A 17,877-nucleotide genomic window follows, 5' to 3' on the forward strand; every position below is an offset into this window, starting at 1 on the left:
GCAGGGAGCAAATCTGAAGTCGTTTTCAAGGTCCACCATTTCTTCTTTTCAGTCAGGTCAAGTTTCTAGACTTTCTAAATCTCCATTTTCTAGCCAGTAAAAAGAAAATAGGATTCTACTAAGTCTCCTATCTACTTACTCCAGGACTTCTGTGAGTACCAAATGAGATGAGGCACTTCACAGACATTTGGTTAAAGTGTAAATGTTTCTACCTGGCTATAAAGCAAGTCGTGTTCCTGGGCTGAAGAAACTGCAAGGAGGTTAGTCACTAGGGCAGTGATGGTGAACCTTTTGAGCTTGGCATGCCAGCATTTTGAAAAACCCTAACTTAACTCTGGTGCCTTGTCACATATAGAAATTTTTTGATATTTGCAACCATAGTAAAACAAAGACTTATATGTTTTATATTTTTTTAATATATTTAAATGCCATTTAACAAAGAAAAATCAACCAAAAAAATGAGTTCGCGTGTCACCTCTGACACACATGTCATAGGTTCGCCATCACTGCACTAGGGAAAGGAAGCCAGACATTGCTATGTGATGTCATTACCCGGATGGCATATTAGCCTTTTATATATATCTAGAGGCCCGGTGCACGAAATTCATGTATGGGAGCGGGGTCCCCTCAGCCCAGCCTGCATCGTCTCCAATCTGGGATCCCTCCATCGTCCCTAATGGCCTCTGCCTGCCTGCCTGACCACCCCCAACTGACCCTCCTGCCAGCCTGATCACCCCTAACTGCCTCTGCCTGCCAGCCTGGTCTCCCCCAACTGCCCCCCACTGCCAGCCTGGTCTCCCCTAACTGCCACCCACTGCCGGCCTGGTCACACCTCACTGCCCCTTCCTGCTGGCCTGGTCTCCCCCAACTGCTCCCCTCTGCTGGGCTGGTCGCTCCTCATTGCCCCTCCTGTCAGCCTGGTCGCCCCATGCAGCCTGCTGTTCATTCATTTGGTTGCCCCTCACTGCCCTCCCTGCTGGCCTGGTCGCCCAGTGCAGCCTGCAGTTTGGTTGTTGCGTGAGGGCATCCCAACCAATTTGCATATTACCCTTTTATTAGTATAGATATGTAGATACTTAATGTTGTTTAAATTATTTTCTTAGGAACATATACCACCTTTGTAACAAAACATAACAGAACTTACAGCCTAAAAGTTTGTAATGCAAGGTTTAAACCTGTATATTGGATTTGGGCAATTATTTTATGAAATAGACTCTTGAATTTTTAATTATTTATTTATTTTTTGTTAATCCTCATCAATTGGTTGCCTCTCACATACCCCCCCCGACTGGGACCAGGGATCAAATGTGCAACCAAGGTACATGCATGTCCTTGACCAGAATTGAACCCAAGATTCTTTGGTGCTTAGGCCAAAGCTCTAACCACTGAGCTCATGAGCCAGGAACTCTTGATTTTTTTTATCTTTGGTGATAATCTTTTTAAAAGGCTAATGGCCCTGAAATAATTTATGGAACATGGCACATATAATATCAGAAATCTAGAATTATGTTATACCTATAAACAAAGTTTTAACACTCCTCTAAAGTATTATAACAAAATATTTTAAAAACAATTTTTATAGCTATGCAACAGTCATTTTTATACTTGTGATTGATGTTTTAGGTAAAATAATTTTGTCATGTTAATTTATATACTATTACTATCTTCTATCAACTTTTGAAATACTTCTCTAACATGATATTATATCTTTTAAAATTATATATGTTCTGAAATTTTCTTTCTTTCTTGAATGTTAAAAATTATGTTACCCCACAGATTTTTTATCTGTTCATCTACTAATGGACGCTTGGGCTGCTTCCAAATTTTGGCTATTATAAATATTGCTGCAATGAACATAGGGGTGCATATATTTTTTTGAATTAGTGTTTCTGGTTTCTTCAGTTATATTCCCAGAAGTGGAACTGCTGGGTCATAAGGCAGTTCCATTTTAAAATTTTTCAAGTAATTCTATACTGCTTTCTACAGTGGCTGTACCAATCTGCATTCCCACCAACAGTGCACAAAGGTTCCCTTTTGTCCACATCCTGGCCAACACTTGTTGTTTGTTGATTTATAGGAGATGAGTGAATAAAAAAACAGTGGTACATTTACACCAGGTTGGGGAACATCCACCCTCTGGGCCATATAAAGGCCGGCAAAGTCATTTAGTCTGGCCCTGCAAAGGCATTAGGGTGTGAGTTAATTAAATGTTTGACCAAATGTCGTGGGCTCCTTTTTAAGTTGATAATTTTGTATAGCCCTCGAATTATATTATAAATATCAAAATGGCCTTGGCAGAAAAACGGTTCTCCACCCCTGATTTACAAAATGGAATCCTACTCAGTCATATAAAAGAATAAAATCTTACCCTTTTGCAACTGCTGTAATGGACCTGGAGATTATTATGCTGAGAGAAATAAGCAAGTCAGAGGAAGACAAGTATATGTCTTCACTGATATGTCGAATCTAATGAACAAACTAAAGTGACAAGCAAAATAGAAACAGACTCATAGATACAGATAGATACCGAGAGCAGACTGATAGCTGTCAGAGCAGGGATGGGCTGTGGGCTGAGTGAAAGGTGAAAGGATTAAGCAAAAAAAACCCCCAAAACAAAAAACTCATAGACACAGACAACAGTATAGTTATTACCAGAGGGAAAGGGGGCGTGGGAGGAGGTAAAAGATGGTAAAGGGGGGATAAATGGTGATGGAGAAGACTTGACTTAGGGTGGTGAACATGCAGTACAATATATCGGTGATGTATTTTTGAATTGTACATGTGAAACCTGTATAATTTTATTAACCAATGTCACCCCAGTAAATTCAATAAATTTAAAAATATTCTGTTACATAACTCAGTCAAACTGAATTTACACTTGTGAGGGATTTTTGTTTTTGTTTTTTATGACAGATTGATTGCAAAGAATATTGATATAAGATTATTGCAAAATAAAGAAGTTTTTAGAGTGATGCTTGCAATACCTTTTTCAGTATCTATTTAGGCTGTAAATTTTTATGTCAGAGAAATCAGTTGTTGGTTAGTTGTTGTAGTGCAGGAATGGAGGAAAATTTGTCAGGTTAGTTCTGTGTGTGCTGGCAAAGGTGGACCCAGGTGACAATTGCTCCATTTTAAGGTAAAGTGATTGCACAGGGCTGAAGACCTTGGCAGTAGGTCAATTCCAACAGCACAGCCCAGGAGGCAGGTCTTAGGTGAAGTGATTGCTTGTATGTGAGGAATACTGTGTTTATAACTTAAATATTTCTAATGGCAAATGGCTTATCCTATCTAATAAAGAGAGAATATGCTAATTGACCCTTACACCATCGCAAAGATGGCGGTGCCCACAGCCAATAAGGAGGGAATATACTAATTGACTGCCCTGCTCTCAGAGATGGCGGTGCCCACAGCCAATAAGGAGGGAATATGCTAATTGATTCCCACACCCTCAAAGAAGGCAACACTCACAACCAGTAAGGAGAGAATATGCTAATTGCTACTCTGCCCTCAAAGATGGTGGCACCCACAGCCACAAAATGGCCGGCAGGGGAGGGCAGTTAGGGGCGATCAGGCCAGCAGGGGAGGGCAGTTGGGGGCGACTGGGCCAGCAGGGGAGGGCAGTTGGGGGTGACCAGGCCTGAAGGGGAAGGCAGTTGGGGGCGACCATAGCAGGTGATCAGACTGGCAGGCAGAGGCAGTTAGGGCAAATCAGACAGGCAGGCAGGTGAGCAGTTGGGAGCCAGCAGTCCTGGATTGTGAGAGGGATGTCCGACTGCCGGTTCAGTCGGACATCCCCCACGGGGTCCTAGATTGGAAGAGTGCAGGCTGGCCTACGGGACACCCCTCTCCCATTGCAGAAATTTTGTGCACTGGGCCTCTAGTCCTATATAATAAAAGCCCAGTGACCATAACAGCAGTACGACTAGAATGACCGCTTGACCAGTCACTATGAAGTGCACTGACCACCTCTTGGTCCCATTCCCTGTCCAGCAGGCTCCGATATTCTGATGGTGAAGGGGGACCTGGGCGTGGGTGGCGGGGGATGTGGGCAGCACCAGGCCAAAGCTCCTACCTCGCCGGTCTCCCCACACACAGAGGGCGGCCTGTGGCGGGTGTGGGGCCGGCAAGTGGGCGGGAATGGCCGACCTCTTGGTCCCTACCCCCAGCTGTCAGGCTCCTATTGCCTGATGGCAAATGGGGACCCAGGGTGGGTGGTGGCGGGCGGTGGGACCGGTGAGCGGACAGGAACAGCTGACCTTTTGGTCTCTTTCCCCGGCCGTCAGGCTCCAATCACCCAATGGCAAGTGGGGAACTGAGGTGGGTGGTGGTGGGGGGTGGCACTGGCGAGTGGGTAGAACGGCTGACCTCTTGGTACCTCCCTCAGACCCGCAGGTTCTGATCACCCGATGGCGAACTTGGACCCAGGGATGGATGGCGGGGGATGCAGGGCAGCGCCAGGTCAAGGCCCCCGCTCTGCCAGTTGCCCCACACTCAGAGGGCAACTTGCGGCAGGGGGGGGGACACGAGTGGGTGGGACCAGCCAACCTCTTGGTCCCTACTCCCCGGCCGTCAGGCTCCAATCGCCCAATGGCAAACTGGGAACCTGGGTGGGTGGTGGCGGGGGCGGGGCTGGCTGCCAGCAGCCAGGGAATATTTCCCTGATCGCAGGCTAGGCCTAGGGACCGTACCCATGCATGGATTTCATGCGCCGGGCCTCTAGTCCTATATAATAAAACCCTAATATGCAAATAGATTGAACAGAGGATCTGGTCGCTATGACATGCATTGACCACCAGGGGTTATCAGGGGTGGGCAAACTTTTTGACTCGAGGGCCACAATGGGTTCTTGAACTGGACCGGAGGGCCGGAACAAAAGCATGGATGGAGTGTTTGTGTGAACTAATATAAATTCAAAGTAAACATCATTACCTAAAAGGGTACGGTCTTTTTTTTTTAGTTTTATTCATTTCAAACGGGCCGTAGTTTGCCCACGGCTGGGTTAGATGCTCAACTCAGGAGCTGTCCCCTGGTGGTCAGTGCGCTCCCACAGGGGGAGTGCCACTTAGTCAGGAGCCAGGCTCATGGCTGGTGAGCGCAGTGGCAGTGGCGGGAGCCTCTCCTGCCTGTGTGGCAGTTGGACATCCCCCGAGGGGTCCCGGACTGCGAGAGGGCACAGGCCAGGCTGAGGGACACCCCCAACCCCCAGTTCACGAGTGTTGTGCACCTGGCCTCTAGTTTTTTATAGTTAACAATTATAGTCAAACAGAGGACCTTGAGGTACTTTAAGAGTCTTAATTATTAAAGGAAAAGATTGCATTCTAATCTGGTCAGTAACCCTCATTCACCAAGGCAAAGAACAATAATAATTTAAATTTTCTTTGTTTTGTTATTAAGCATTGGGAAAATAAAAGAGTAATTTCATTAACACTTAAATCTTAATTTAACCAGAAATTTAAGTTAATTTTACATTTATGAAACATTTTGATTATGCTTATACAAAATGTGTTGTCTAATGAAATACAAAATGTTATTTCATTAGACAAGGTTCATTAGGAACAAGGAATACATCTAATTTGTCAACCATTTTAGATAAGTATCTTGACTAGTACTTAGGACATACTTAATGAATATTTTTTGAAAGAAAGAATGAAAGGATGCCTGGAATATATAAAACTGGTTAGGAAAAAAATGAAAGTGAACCACTTATTTTAGAGTTAGCAGATTATAATCCAGTTTCATATTTCTTATTGTCATTTGATATTAAATGAAGTACATTTCTACCATGTATTTTCCAGCTAAAGGAATTAAATGTCACAAAAGTTAGATATCAAACTTCTGGATTATTTGGTGGGTTGACTTCCTGTACTAAACAAACTTTCAAACAGAAAATTTTACAGTCTACTGGTCACTTTCTATTCAAATATATCTGATAAAGTTTTAAATCTCACATATGTTTTATATTTTCATTATTCATTTCTATTTTCTTGTTTAAATTTTAGGGACAAAATATGAAATCCAAACAATATAACATTGTTTCCATGTTTATTTAAGCCTTATTACATAAATATAATTTGGTTTGGCACTTTACAGATAGACAATAATATGATTAAGAACATTGAAACAATTAAATAATTGAAACATGAAAATGGATTTCCTTCCTATACCTCATCCTGCTTTTTGTACAACTTTTTGATTGCAGCAACCTTCAATTTGGACAATTTTTTTCTCTTTTCATTTGAGTGAAATTAAAAGGATGTGGGGTTCTTTTTAATCTCCCACACACTAAAGTCACTGATTTCTTTTTCATTAGCAATCTTTTATCTAATGAATGTTTTTGGGGTCTAATTATCTTGTGGTCTATCATCACTTCACCATTATAGGGGGTAATATCACAGGGTTAAGTCACAAAGTGGGCTAATGATTGACGACTGTTATGTGACTTTTATAAGAATTATAGTCAGCAGTAAAAAACTTATATCACCCATCTCTGGAGTAGTTTAAATTTCATTGAAGAGTAAATTAAATTGTAGTAATTTTTTTATTATAAAATAATTATACCCACTTATACTTGTCCTAAACATTAATATTTGGTGACATGTATGGAGATTATGTGGCAGGGCTCAGTGGGAAAAAATTTTTAATAAATGAGGTAGTAAAGTGGGGCCATTTTGGTTCGTTATACGTAAGAATCCAAAGGAAAAAATCTTTTTTCCTTACTTACATTTTCACCTACCCATAAACAGTGACAAGTGATACCTTCTTGGCTCCTACCTGTCTGAAAAAAATTTCCTGTTTTCTGATCATGTTGGCCTGCTCACTTTTTATAATGTATCATGTGAGTCAGCTGTATCCTTGCTGAATTTTATTATTTCCATGGCTTTTATTCCTGATCACTGAAGCTTTTGGAGTATTGAATGCTTACAGCTGTGCTCCTTCCAGATGGTCTTAGCACAAAATTCAAAACTAGTACCTAAGCTATGGTTTTTTTAAGATTGAAGTTCTAAATAGGCAGTCAAAATTTCACATTTGTTGTTATAGGACATGTTCAAGTAAAATTTTAAAAAAGCTGGTACCTTTTTATTGAACAGTTTTTAAAAGGATGAGTGTAACTGAAAGATAAAACTGATGAACAAAATAGAAACAGGCATAGTTATGAGGAACAGACTGACAGCTGTCAGAGGAAAGGGGTTTGTTGGGAGGCTGGATGAAAGAAGCTGGAAGGGTTAAGCATGAAATCATATATGTATATGTATATGTATATGTATATGTATATGTATAACACATAGACACAGACAACAGTGCAGTGATAGCCAGAGAAAAAGGGGAGGTGGGGATGGGTAGGGGTGGACCAAGCAGGGATAAATGGGGACTAAGCTCTGTCTGGTTTTGCACAATGGTTAAAGCATCTGCCCAAGCAATGAAGGGTTGCGGGTTTGATTCTATGCGAAGGTAACTAATCCATGTGTCTCTCGTGTCCTGTTTCTCTCTCTCTTTCTCTCTCTCCCTCCTCCTCCTTCTTTTCCTCCTCTTCCCCCTCCTTCCCTCCCTCTTACTCTCTCTGAAAATCAATGGAAAAAATATCCTCGGATGAGGATTACCAGGAAAAATAAATGGGGAACAAAAGAGACTTTGCCTTGGGTGATGGGTACTCAATGTAGTGTGCGGATGATATTTTGTTGAGTTGTACACTTGAAATCTATGGGGTTTTGTATGGTTTTGTGAACCAGTGTTATTCCAATAAGTTCAGTTAAGAAAAAGAAAGAGAATTTTCTTTCATATGTTTTTTCTTCTTTAAAATGAAATATTCCATAAAAACACAGCATTCACAGATGGGTTAACATACGAGGATATCTAAGATGTTATTATCTGAATCTACACTCTATAAATTGCCATTTTTGTCTCTCTTTAACCGTTGTATCTCTCTTTAAACGGTGCCTAGAATAGTGCCTGGCACATAGTAGAAGTTCATGAAGCATTTTTAAGTAATTGAATCAATAAATTCTATTAAATATTTTCAGATAGGTATCTCTTCATTTTAATGAAATTTAGAATACTTTTAACTATATGTTTTATCAATGAAAATCTATTTTTATTTTCTTTTGTATTTTATAAGTTTGTCTATAGCTGCATTAAAGATGGCTTCTACAGATTTTTATTTCTCTGTGAATTAATTGCAACCCTTTAAAATTATCCAGTCACAAAATATGAAATTATTCCTCAATTAGGAAGCATTTGTCTTCTTATTTGTAGGTTGTTTCTGAAGAGCTAATAGGGTATTTAAAAGGTGAATAGATTCGATAGTGATGATCATCTTAAATATGCATCTGCTTCAGAGAGAAAAAATACGTGAAAATATTTTAGAAGCTGTAAGAATCACAAAAGAATATAAGATATTTTTATTCTTACCTGTCTTCAAAGGCTATGTTGAGACTCATTTCAATATTAGACCTATTATCAAAAATTGCTCATGAAATATATATGGATTCCAAGACTCTTCCATATTGCCTGTCATGGGGCTTTTAGATACTTGTTAGCACACAGATGAACATTATGAAAAGCTCTGTTTTATTTTCAGGGATTCTTTAATCAAGATTTCATTGTTTTATGTAGTACTTCATACTAATGTTTCTCAGTATCATGGAAGAAAATAGTGTATCCCATATCTCATATCTCTACCTCATGTCCAAACAGAACAACCAGAGACCACTTACTGATTCCATGACCCTAGACCAGTGGTCTGCAAACCAGCTCAGCAAACCGCGGCTCCCGAGCCACATGCAGCTTTTTGGCCCCTTGAGGGTGGGTCTTCCACAAAATACCGGCTCTTCCACAAAATACCGACTTCTGCACATGGGCCACGAAGTTTCAATCGCACTGTACATGCACACCCACACGTGGTATTTTGTGGAAGAGCCACACTCAAGGGGCCAAAGAGCCACATGTGTCTCGCGATCCGCGGTTTGCCAACCAAGGCCCTAGACTATTACTCAATCTCTCTGAGCCTCGATTTTCTCTTTTGTAAAATGAAAATAATGTCTATCTTTCAGTGTTATGAGGAATGAGATAAATAAATGTATCCTTTAAATATAAAAATATAGAACTACTGGTCTTGCATCTTTTTAGTAGCTTAATTAGACACAGAAAACTACCCAATTGCACACTCATTCCAAACAAATGTAGATTAAACCTTGTAATTTGAAAAGCGAACAGATATATTGCCGCATTTGAATGTAAGAAAGAGAAATCCCCAGGTGCCTTGTATGAGGAGATACCTGAAAACCAGAGTGGTTAATGGCAACTGAAGCTTGACTGTATAGGTTCACTGAATATCTGAACTACACATATGTCTAGAAGTCTGTGATTGTAATATTTGAGTGTGATATGATGTTAAAGACCGCAGGCCTCTTAAGAATTGGAGCTGAGCTCTTTATATAAAGAAAGGAATCTGGAAATGTTATCATGTTAACGAGATCATCTTAAAAAAAACAAAGAAACCCCACTCATACTACATTCTAGTTGGGGTTACAGCATAGAATCAGTCAATAAGAGTACAAATGAATAACCCAACAAAAATAAGAACCTGAAGCTTGTGTTATGTTTGGGCGAATGGTTTAAATTTGAATTATTTGTCTCACATGTAGAAACCAAATTAAGAAATTAATTTTCAAAATTGGTCCAGAACAATGACATCTATAGGGACTCCAAGGCAGGCAAGCCAGCAGTTTTATTTAACACCACCTGTACTGCCCAGAGCTCTGGATGCTCTGGCTATGGAGAGCCATGCTGAAATATGGCCACGCAGGAAAGTGAAAAAGCATAATGAGAATGTGTAAGCAGATAGAAGAAATGGAATTTATACCCAGGAACTGTGCACAAAGGCGAATCTGAAAGAGATTTAAATATTTTTAAAGCCTTCAAATATTTAAAAGGAGAGTGTGACTAAAACCAGAATGTTATGACAAAGAAACAGAATATCTAAAATTGAAAATATATTTATTGAAGTAAATATCCCTATGGATGAGTAAAACATGAGCTTTAAAAATACCTAGGTGAGAAAACTGGAAGCCAAGTCTATAATATAGTGTCTGCCTTAGAGGAGAAACTCTATAATTATTAGTTCCCTTCCCTTTCCTTCCTCATCACCTCACCTTTTCTGTTGTTGGCACAGCTATAATCATAAAAGTATAATATGCTAGTTAGACTGGACGTAATTCCGGATGTCCTGCCTTTCGGACAAAGCCGCAGTGGTGGTGGCGGTGGCAGTGGGTGGGGCCGGGGCCAAGGCCCTTGATCGAATTTCGTGCATCGGGCCTCAAGTACTGAGACAAGAGGAATGAACTCTGCTTTTACTTTAATTTGACTCTGACCATGTGAGTGAGAAATAAATAGACTGCTGACTCTTTAATCTCTTTAATAATAGAAAGATGTAGTAAAATACAGAGCTTATAAAGATTATAGGAAATTATTTCTCTGGTTATGACCTTGGAGCAGGTACATAAGATAGTAGTTTCTGTGGTATTTTACAAGGCATGCATTTCATCTAAGAAGAGAAAGAAGGCAAGGAATTTAATACTTTCAGATAAAATTTGAAACTAAATGCATTTCTCAAAAATTGTGAGTTTAGTTAAAAGGTATAGTTTGACTTAAAAATGTATGGTATGGGGTTTTATTTTACTTTTTGTTTAAATTTCTGCTACATAAGTGATAAATTAGTAGCAACAAGTAAATAAATATGTTCATATGTTTAGAAATTTATTTCAAAACTTTTTATTAATGTTTCCATAGTTTGTGAATCAGCGCTTTCCCAAGAAGCTGATGACATGGCCATGGAAAAAGAGAAATATGTTGATGAACTGAAGAAAGCATTGGTGTCAGGAGCAGGACCAGCCGATGCATACAAGTTTAATTTTTCTAAAGAGTCTTATCATTTTTCCTTTGAGAAAAACCTGAAAGATGTTTCTGTAAGTAAAACTTTCCAAAATGTAGTAAAATGTGAGAGCACATCTGAGGAATTATTGAAGTAATTAACATATTATTTTCAGAATACTTCAGAAATAAAAATTTGAAAAGTATGTGGTTTCCAAGTTGGAAGAATGCTTCGACGTTACAGTCAATGCTTTATCTTAATGAATTATAAAAAATAATTGCTGGAAAATGTGTTTAGTTTTTAATGCTTTAAGTAAATATTTTAGAGATAATTACTTGAAGGAACAGTTCTGAAAAGTGAGGTCAGAAGGTTTAGACAGTTGAGACAAGGTCTATTGAAATACATTTGGGGAAATACTGATTTTAAGAAAGAAAATAATATATTTATTTTTGAATATTTAATAATTATGACTATCTACTTATCAGAATGTATTTGGAATTATAAAATGATATAATTAAGTGTAGTAGAATTTATAATTAGGAATTAAGATGTTTATTTATATTATCAAACTTAGAAATATTAAAATAGAAAGAAATAATTCAACCCCAGCTTTCCAAAGCTTACATGCTTTACAGACAAGGATATGTATTGCTTGTCCTGCTCAGTTCCTATACCTCAGATCAAAACTGGTGATTTATTGATCAAAAGTATTATGCTTACTGTTTGTATATTTTACTCAAGTTTAAGGGATAATTGGAGATTAAACTGTCTGCATTTGGCCAGTGGTTTATCAATCAGAAATGAGCTCTGTAATAGAAGAAAAGGAGGGACATCTTTATTACATTAAGTTTAAAGACAGTTATTGACAATTTGTGCTAGAACTAAATTGTTTTAAAAATTATTATAAAAACTCTCTTAACTCAGATGAGTAAAGGAATTTCATTAGTTAGAGAAACAATTGAAGCAACAAATTGAATCATTTTTTTCCCAAAATGATTTTATTATTATAGATGTATATTATCATCTATAATAATAAAAGCATAATATGCTAATTAGACCAGACGTCCTTCTGGACGTCCTTCCAGAAGACCTTCCAGACAAGCCGGGTCTGTGAGGGCCAAGCCCCTTCTCGAATTTCATGCATTGGGCCTCTAGTATAGAAAATAATACAGAGAGACTGGTGTCAGTAATTGCTTCTATTTAGAAGTTATATACTTTTTAAATTAGCTGCCAATGTATGTAAGTTTCAATACATTAAGTACTTAAAATGGTAATTTAAAACATTAAATAAGGTTTAGATTGCCTACACAATGTTTTTTCCTGTACAATTCAATGACGACACACACACACACACACTACAGTACTGTTGATGGTATCTTCTCATATTTTGAAGTAAATCATTGTCAAATTGGGAGTAATGCCATTTCTCATTCAACATTCCCATTCAGTTTGTAGGTAATAAATAACATTATTTCATGCAGCCTGTTTCTAGATTTCATCTGTTTTGGGTATATTAAAGCATAACAAATTCCATATTTGTGAGATATCTTTAAAACCTGAAAGGCTTTTGGTATCTTTGACATGGTGAAAAGTGGGGTTTGGTACATAGGGCATGGATGGAGAACTTGCCATGCTTGGCTGTACATCTGGTTTTGTTGCTTCTGTGAAGAAAGAACTTCAAGTCCTCATGACTCATGTCTTTTTCAATTGGCTTGGCATGTATCAGCATCAGAAATGGTGAGAGTAATCCAGAAAGATACCACCCTGAAAGTAACCAACTCTCTCAGAGCCAAAGCCTTTTAACCCCTACCATTTCAACAGATTTCTTAAGAAATGGAAACAGAATAAGGGATTCCTAGTAATTGTGAAGTGTATGGTTTCCTAAAGGATTTGTCTTAAATCACTACATTGTAGTTTAGATAGCAGTCTCCTTATTTATTCATTTATTAACTTGCTTATGAGAAAGAGAAAGGATATTCTCAGAGACAAGGAGGTGTTTATTCATGGCTTGGCTTACTTGAGAGATATTTTTGGATATTTGAATGAGGTAAAACTTTCAGTTCACAGTGCTGCAGTAAACCTAATGGATACAGATGAAAATCTCCAAGTCCATTTGGACAAACTGCCTTGGGAATCTTCCAGTGCTTCAGGATGCGTTTCTGCAGATTGAATTTCAGAGTTACAGTATCTCGTAAATTCATCTGCTGGCAAAAATTTGCAGACAATTGGAAACATAGAGAATACTTTTTAAGGTTAATTATACTTTGGTGACCTAAAAGTTTCAATGGAGTTTGTAATCCTTTCCTTGGTGACACAGACATTTGATTATTGCCAAACATGACCTCCTACACTAAGAAGAAAAGAGAAAAATGAATGTAGATTCCACTCAGAAGGTTGCAGTGAATTCTGGTGTTTGTTGACATACTCTTTCATAGCCAAATATATTCCATGAGTTCTAAGTATATTTGCTACCAGAATCATAATTCTAGGAGTCCAGGTTTTTTCTTTTTTTAAATATATATTTTTATTAATTTCAGAGAGGAAGGAAGAGGGAGAGAGAGATAGAAATATCAATGATGAGAGAGAATCATTGATTGACTGCCTCCTGCACGCCCACTACTGGGGACCGAACCCACAACCCGAGCATGTGCCCTTGACTGGAATCGAACCTGGGACCCTTCAGTCTGCAGGCTAACACTCTGTCCACTGAGCCAATCCGGCTAGGGCAGAGTCCAGGTTTTTAAGTATTTGTTGCCATAATTCAAGAAGATTTATGTGTCTAATTCTGTTGGTGATCACTACACAATTTGAGCATTTTGAATATACAAAGTCATACAAGACATTTGAAATTTATATTCGTATTATATTTTCTTTTTTTCAATCTTAAAAAATAAAATAGCTACTGATTTTTATATTAAAAACTGATTTTTAAAAAATATTATCTGTGTTTTATCAGAGTGAAAGAATTGTCAATTTACAAAGCAACAAAATATTAATTTTTATTGATGAAAGTGGAAAAGAGAGAGAGAGGACAGAGAAGAAAGTAACATCTATGTGAGAGAGACATCCATTGGTTGCCTCCTGTATGTGTCCTGACCAGGGACCAAACCTGTAATCCAGGTATGTGTCCTGACTGAGAATCGAACCTGTGACCTTCTGGTGCATGGGAGGATGTTCAGCCAACTGAACCACACTAGCTAGGACAGCAATTAAATATTTCAAATGTATAATGTTTATGTCAACGTTTATATACATTTTGGGAGGTGGGGAGTGGGTGCATAGTTTTCATGAGATTGCTTTTGAACTCAACACACTCAATATTTCATTTATGCTCTAATTGGCTTTTCTTTATAGATTATATAGATGCTTTTATTTTAGCTTAATTCCCATTGGGATAAACGTTGAATGACCTGCTAGACACTTAACTATTTTTCCCTGTACAGTACAAACCTTTGGGACATCACCAGTGCTCTTCAGTTGGCAGTAGATTGTGCTATATGAAAGCATACTCTAGTGCCCTCATTGGAAGCTCATTATCTGTTCTGTATAAGTGCTCTCACACACTCTGGAGATGATTCATGGTCTTTGTGTCATTGTTTTCCCTCTGCCTTCCACAATTCATACTGATTTTACAGTAGTATATGCTTTGTCATGCAAACAGTACATCTTAATAATGTATTCCTCTTCCTTTTTTTGCTTTCATAGCTTGCTTTTTTTTTTTTCCAGAAAAAAATTTCATTCATGAACTACAAAGAAAAAAAGACCTAATTATTTTTTATAAGAATAGCCTTGGGCTCATCATTTAGCTTGCTTGCATCTCTGTTTTCTCATCTATAAAATTTCAAAGTGATTTCTTAGATTTAGTTTAGGTCATTTAAAATACTGTAGTTTTTATTTCTAAAAATTGCCCTTATGAAGGAAAACCAGGAGATTCGAAGGAAAATTAAGTATGACAAATAAATCCACGCGCATATGTGCACACACATATACTCACACACACATACACGAGAAATGACTACAGGGCCCTATTAGAATTCTGGTAAAGTCTTTTTGTATCTCCTTTCCTTTTGTCTCCCCTACCCCCACCATCAAATGTTGGTGGTTTAGGCTGAAAATTTTATGATGTAAATAGCATGGAAGTTTGTTGTTCTCTGATATAAAAGTCCAAATTGGCAGTCCTGGATTAATATGATGGCTTTATGATGTTGGAGGCCCAGGCTTCTTTAATCATGTTGCTTTGCCATTTTTAGCAGGTAGTTTTTATCTCATGGTCCAGATGGCTGCTCTAGGCTTCACTGTTATGTTCACCTTTCAGGCAACAGGACCAAGTAAAAGAGAAAATAAAGAGCCGTGTACCTTTTCTTTTCGGCTTTCCCCCTAAAATTGCATGCATTACTTTTGCTCACATCATGTTGTCCAGAACTAAATCACATGGCTTCACCTAGCTACAGGGAAGTCTGTGAAATGTGATTTCAACTATATTCTATGCCCCAAAATTTCCATTTGTATACAGAGTGGAAGGTAGATTTTGAGGGACAACTAGCAGTTTCTGCATGTTAACATTAGGGAAGATTGAAACATCACTCAGGAAGGTTTACTTTAGTTATTACAAGGGTATTTCCCTAGTATTTTTTTTTATTACAAATCTATGTTTCAGTCATATCTTAGTTTAAAAAAATATTCAACATATAGGCTAACTGTAATCACTATATATTGTAACTTATTTTAAAAGTGGAAAATGCATTCTAAGTTCAAACATCCTCCCTACATTTATTTAACTTACATTTCTCATATATATAAATGAGGTAAAATAAATTAGCCGAAAGCAGCTAAAGTTATTTTTAAAAACAGCAGTCCAAAATCCTATATTATTGCCATGTGTCCCTGTGGTTTAGGGGACTTTAAATTCAAATGGTGATTTCCAGATGAAATATCAGAATGGAGCATTTATTATGATTCTCTGCCAAATACTTTGTCAAAAATAGTAATGACTTTCAGGTTTGTGGGAGTATGGGTTGCAAATTGTTGTTTGAATGCCTGAAAAAGAAGTTTTAGTATTCTTTATTTCTATGGTAAAAGTATTTGTATACATCTGCCATGTTTATATTAAACACTTTATAATTTCCTGACCTTTTTTGAATGTGGGAAATAGTAATGTAAGTGATGTAGAAGTCCTGCTCAAAGTATGTATTTTCTAGTTAAGCCATAGAAAGGACTCGAATTATTGCTTTAAAATTATTTTTTTGTTATACTGTTTGGCTTTGAGAATAAATCTCAAATATTCTGGATAGTCTTGTATTGAAACAATAATGCTGTTTTAATCTCTTTGTGATAAAAAATGAATTGGACATTTTGTTCACTTCTGTATGATCCTTGTTGTTCTTTAAGTATATTTTATACTAGAGGCCCGGTGCACGAATTCATGCATGGGTGGGGTTGAATGGCCGCCAGATTGGGTGGTAGGGCTGGGCTGGCCAGGGGGAGGGGACATGGAAGGTTGCCTGGCTGGCCCCACCCTGACTGGGGTGATGAACTCCTTTAGCTTTTTCTTGTCTGTGAAGCTCTTCATCTGGCCTTCAATTCTAAATGAGCTTGACTGGGTAGGGAACGGTGTGGCAAGAAATATTCAAAGTGAGGAAGAGCAAGGACTTGCAGCCAGGGTGACCTTCCTTTTGAAAGGACACGGCTGCTCCAGGGCTGAGGGTTCGGTCTCCATGAAACTTGGGTGAGTCTTTGCATTGGGCAAGTGGGATTGCTGAGGTCTGTTTGAGAGTCACCAAGACTGGGAGCGTGATCTCAGAACAGTTAACACGTTCCTGAAAGGATGTTATGGGTTCTCTCTCATCAAAAAGCCCGCGAGTGTCTGTGCTACACCAACAGGGTTGCTTTAACACAGAAGCCTCCATCCCCAAGCCCACCTGCCTCCAGGGGCTGGCGAGAGGTTGATAGTAGTGTGGGTAGATGAGGCCGGTACCAGGCAACTGGCAGGTGTCAGCGGCTCAGCTGTCTGAGCTCCAGGCACGGAGAGATGGGCTCTGACATCACCACTGCGCTGAGGATTTGACGGCATCTGCAGCGGCTTCAGAGCTTGTTGCTATTTTGGTTTATTTTTATCTCCTTTTCCCTTTAAACCTATCCAGGTTGTGTGTGTTCAAGAGAGGAGCAGCCTTTGCAGCCTCCTTGTTGGAGAGCACGCCTTCGATCTGGGTTCACATGCAGCTGGACAGAGTCCTGTTTAGAAACATGTAGGTCTTGTGTTATTTGCGCTATTACCAATAAAGGGTTTTAGAGTCTGGCAGTAAATATGTTTACTGCTTATCCACGAGGGCAGGAGGCTGAGTGCAGCCATAGGCACAGCCATAGTTCTTCACTCACAGGCCTCCCTCCAAGGGCGGGCATGCAGGCACTTGGCACACGGAGGGGACCGGGGAGCAGGGTCAGGCAGCAAACGCAGAGCATGGCCATCCGAGGCCCTGCTTTTCCCAGACCTTCTGTCTCAGTCCTGATCTTCCTGCTCCAGGTCTGTAGCATCGTCCTCTTGAGGCAGATTCAGGTGTCTGTGGGACATGATGTTTATTACATACTGTTTCTCCGTGTGGGTGGTCAGCACCAGTTCCTGAATCAGGTTTCCTTTGGCATTGTGGTGGTCGGGGGGGACAGCATGAAGGTGCGAACACAACCCATGTGGACTCCTCATTGAGCGCCTTCTGTATACTTTATACCTGGTGGGCGTCTCCTCTCAGAAGGGTGCCCACAGCTCAGTCGCATGCTTTCTGTGTCCTTGACCAGCAGGTGCGGGGGTCCAATCGGGGACGGGGTTGGAGGGGGCAATCGTGGGATCAGGCTGGTTGGCTGCTGCAGGCAGCGTCATAGCCACTGGTCCTTCCGGTCATTCTGATTGTTACGCCATAATGGACAGTGGGCTTTTAGATATAGATATAGATATAGATATAGATATAGATATAGATATAGATATAGATATAGATATAGATATAGACATATACTGTTCT

At 39.1% G+C, this 17,877-nt stretch overlaps 1 protein-coding gene across 2 annotated transcripts in view; it reads left to right on the forward strand.

Moving 5' to 3' along the window:
* Positions 1–17,877, forward strand: part of XRCC4 (X-ray repair complementing defective repair in Chinese hamster cells 4) — a 210,967-nt gene that overhangs the window by 22,525 nt on the left and 170,565 nt on the right. For both annotated transcript variants that reach the window (XM_006775506.2, XM_006775507.2), the window contains exon 3: positions 10,786–10,961. In XM_006775506.2, the coding sequence (XP_006775569.1) occupies positions 10,786–10,961 (176 nt within the window). The remainder of the gene's footprint in view (positions 1–10,785; positions 10,962–17,877) is intronic.

Source organism: Myotis davidii, unplaced genomic scaffold, assembly GCF_000327345.1.
Source record: "Myotis davidii unplaced genomic scaffold, ASM32734v1 scaffold44, whole genome shotgun sequence".
In the NCBI taxonomy this organism is placed as follows: Eukaryota; Metazoa; Chordata; class Mammalia; order Chiroptera; family Vespertilionidae; genus Myotis; species Myotis davidii.